We start from the raw sequence: 3,142 nt of genomic DNA, 5'->3' as shown, positions 1-3,142 counted from the left end.
ATCTTGAAATAACAACCGCAGGCTAAGAGCCATGAAATTTAGTAGGTAGGTAGCTGGCCTTTGGAATAACACATAGGCTACTTTATCCCGATATTCTCGGGATAGGGATAAATTTTGAATAATAACCGCTGGCTTAGAGTCATGGAAAATTTGGTATGTAGGTAGTTGACGTCTGGAAACAGATAGGTGACTTTTTGACCGCGATATTCCCACGGGATACCTAGGGATAAAAATCTTGAATAACAACCGCAGGGCTAAGAGCCATGAAATTAGTATGTAGGTAGCTGACCTCTGGAATAACACATACTTAGGCTACTTTTTATCCCGATATTCCCCGGGATAGGGATAAAATCTTGAAATAATACCGCTGGGCTTAGAGTCATGAAATTTGGTTTGTAGGTAGCTGGACGTCTGAATAACACGTAAGGGATTTTTGACTCGATATTCCACGGATACCTAGGGATAAAATCTCGAAATAACAACATGGGTTTACGAGCCATGAATTTGGTATGTAGGTGCTGGACCTCTTGGATACACATAGGCTATTTCTTACCCCGATATTCCCACGGGTAGGGATAAAATTTGAAATACTAACCGCTGGGCTAGAGTCATGAAATTGTTTGTAGGTAGTAGACGTCTGGAAATAACACTAAGCGACTTCTTGACCCGTATTTCCACGGGATACCTAGGGGATAAAAGTCGAAATAAAACACGGGCTTAGAGCCATGAAATTTGGTAGTAGGTAGCATCTACCCGCTTCGCTCGCACCGTATGCGAACTCCTCTCACACGCCACACCACGCTCGCCAAAGGATAACCAATCAGAACCCTTATTTTACGACCAATCGCAAGCCGATGACGAGGAGTACTATAGGCGCGACGCCGCCGAAAATACCATCGAAGTGAATTACCAAAAAAACTAGGCGGCAGGTACATTGACGACAGAATCGTAAGCAATTTCAACACATTCTCCGAATACCAGAACAACCAACACTACACTATAGACGAAGCTGAAGAATACTACGACAACAACAACACAGATCTAGCACAAAACGCACACTACTCGCCGGTTTACACTTCAAACGACGGCATAAGGAATAGAGGGCCGTATTACGACAAAAATAGGATACAGTTCGTCACACCGTTCTGCAAGAGGGATGGCCTCTTGAAAAGCGGTGACTTTGAAATCTACGATACGGATGAAGTCGACTTCCCCGTACAGTTGGAGGAGGAGCCAGATACGGAGAGGTATGACAGGGGCAAAATGAACTTAGATATACAGAACAATTTGAACAGGGATTTGACCATGGAGACTGAAACTGAGAAGAAGGACAGACTGTTTTTCACTTGTCTATGCCTTGGCACGTTTTTCGTGTCCGCCTTTGTTCTATTTTATATCCTTTATAATTTATTACAATGATGCGCTAAACTGGGTATTTACTTAGGTATAGGAGATGCTGTAGAAAATGTTAGAGCAATTTTCGAAAGTATTATGGAAATATGTGTAAGGCCAATAATTTTGGGAGCATGTCTTATGTGGTACTCAGAGATTTACTAGCATGTCTACTATCGTTGTAGTCAGAGTTAAATTCGACTTTTAAATATTTAAATAAACAATTTGAAAAGAAACATCAACGTGAATAGTAAGTTGCCAGTGATATTCAATTACGCGTAAATCTCTGAATTGTATGTGGTCCAGTAATAATAAAATTTTAGGCTAAGCTAGGTTATAAACCTGCTTAACGTGTAGCTAAATTAGATTGTATTTGGTATATGCCCAGTTTTAGTGACAAACGCCTTAATGTTACACTGTGATTTGTTTCGAATTAAAAATGAGGCTGACAAATTGATAGAGGCTGAGTGGGAATTGGATGGAATTGTTTAATATACAGGGCGAACAACGTGAGATGCATTTGATTCTATTTTAATGAAAATTAGTTTGAAATTCCAATTGGTATTTTATTCATTCCGATAAAAAGGCATTTATTATCTTCGCACTGATTAGATTTATTGAATTGGTTGCTGTTTTTTTATTGATTGGTGTGATTTTTCATTAGTTTTAGTGGATTTTTGGCAACAAGTAAGTTCTGTACACTGGAATCTCGCTTAAAGTTCTTACTTAAAAATGAAAATAAGATAAGCACTCTTGAATGTATTTTTGACTGGTTTTTTTCCTGTCAAGTTTACTCGAATTAAAATTTGTATGATTTGAAAAACCTTGTTGCCATAAGATCTCGTTGCTTCGGTTAAGTCTCTGTGATTGGATGTCTATACGGTTTTCTGTGTACGAATGTTTTTTTTAAACTTTATTCCACGGATCTCAATTATTTCTTTATTAACAGAGTTTTAGTAGCGTTATTTTTTATTTTATTTTACTAACAATTAATTCGTGGTAGGTGTGGAATTACACCATTTAGATAGATAGGTACACTATGAACTGGATAGCAGTACTTTAGTCACTTCCACGTAGGATAGAATATCTAGAGGCCCTGGAGAAAACACACATCACTATTTTAACTTTACTTAAACTGTTTTGCGTTAACTTCTTATTTTTTGATCCTCCATAAAACGTAATAAATTAGTAACAAAATGACAATTCTGTTAACTAGGGCCTGCACAGTAAACATGACAAATCTTCCACCAAAACAAATGCTAATAATAATCCTAAAGTACAATGATTCAAACCTCATATTTGGGTGGTAAAAGTGGTGCAAAATGAATTAGTGAAATAACGAAAAGATAGGAGAAAGTTTAAAACTAAGGTATTGTATATTGTAATCATTAGCTTAGCTGTTTAATGGATCTTAATGTTTCTTATAAAATAAGAATTATAATATAAGTATGGATAGGTATTATTTATTAATTAAAAAGGAACAATTGAGGTTACACTAAACTATCCTAAATAATACCTATCCATACTTATATTATAAAATAAGAATTGTATGCCTTAATCGAAACTTCATATCGTTATTGTATTAACAATGCAAGGAAGTAAATTTATTAGTGCTTGGATATTTTTGACGCAGACACGATGAATTTAGTACTTATATATCTTTTCATTGTGGATTTGTTAAGCTTGTTTAGCAATGGGTATGAGTAAAAAGCATACTTAATATGAGTAAAAAATATTGAAATTAAAAGTT

The 3,142-nt window shown here is 36.0% G+C and overlaps 1 protein-coding gene across 1 annotated transcript in view; it reads left to right on the top strand.

Annotated features, from left to right (window-relative positions):
* Positions 1 to 483: 483 nt before the first annotated feature.
* The window catches only part of LOC141438601 (uncharacterized), a 25,940-nt gene continuing 23,281 nt past the window's right edge, over positions 484 to 3,142 (top strand). Inside the window, exons 1-2 of the mRNA XM_074102467.1 lie at positions 484 to 507; positions 982 to 1,247. Coding sequence (XP_073958568.1) covers positions 484 to 507; positions 982 to 1,247 — 290 coding nt within the window. The remainder of the gene's footprint in view (positions 508 to 981; positions 1,248 to 3,142) is intronic.

Source organism: Choristoneura fumiferana, chromosome 19 (assembly GCF_025370935.1).
Source record: "Choristoneura fumiferana chromosome 19, NRCan_CFum_1, whole genome shotgun sequence".
In the NCBI taxonomy this organism is placed as follows: domain Eukaryota; kingdom Metazoa; phylum Arthropoda; class Insecta; order Lepidoptera; family Tortricidae; genus Choristoneura; species Choristoneura fumiferana.
The sequence above is the reverse complement of the archived record's forward strand: the minus strand, read 5'-3'. Positions and strand labels throughout refer to the sequence as shown.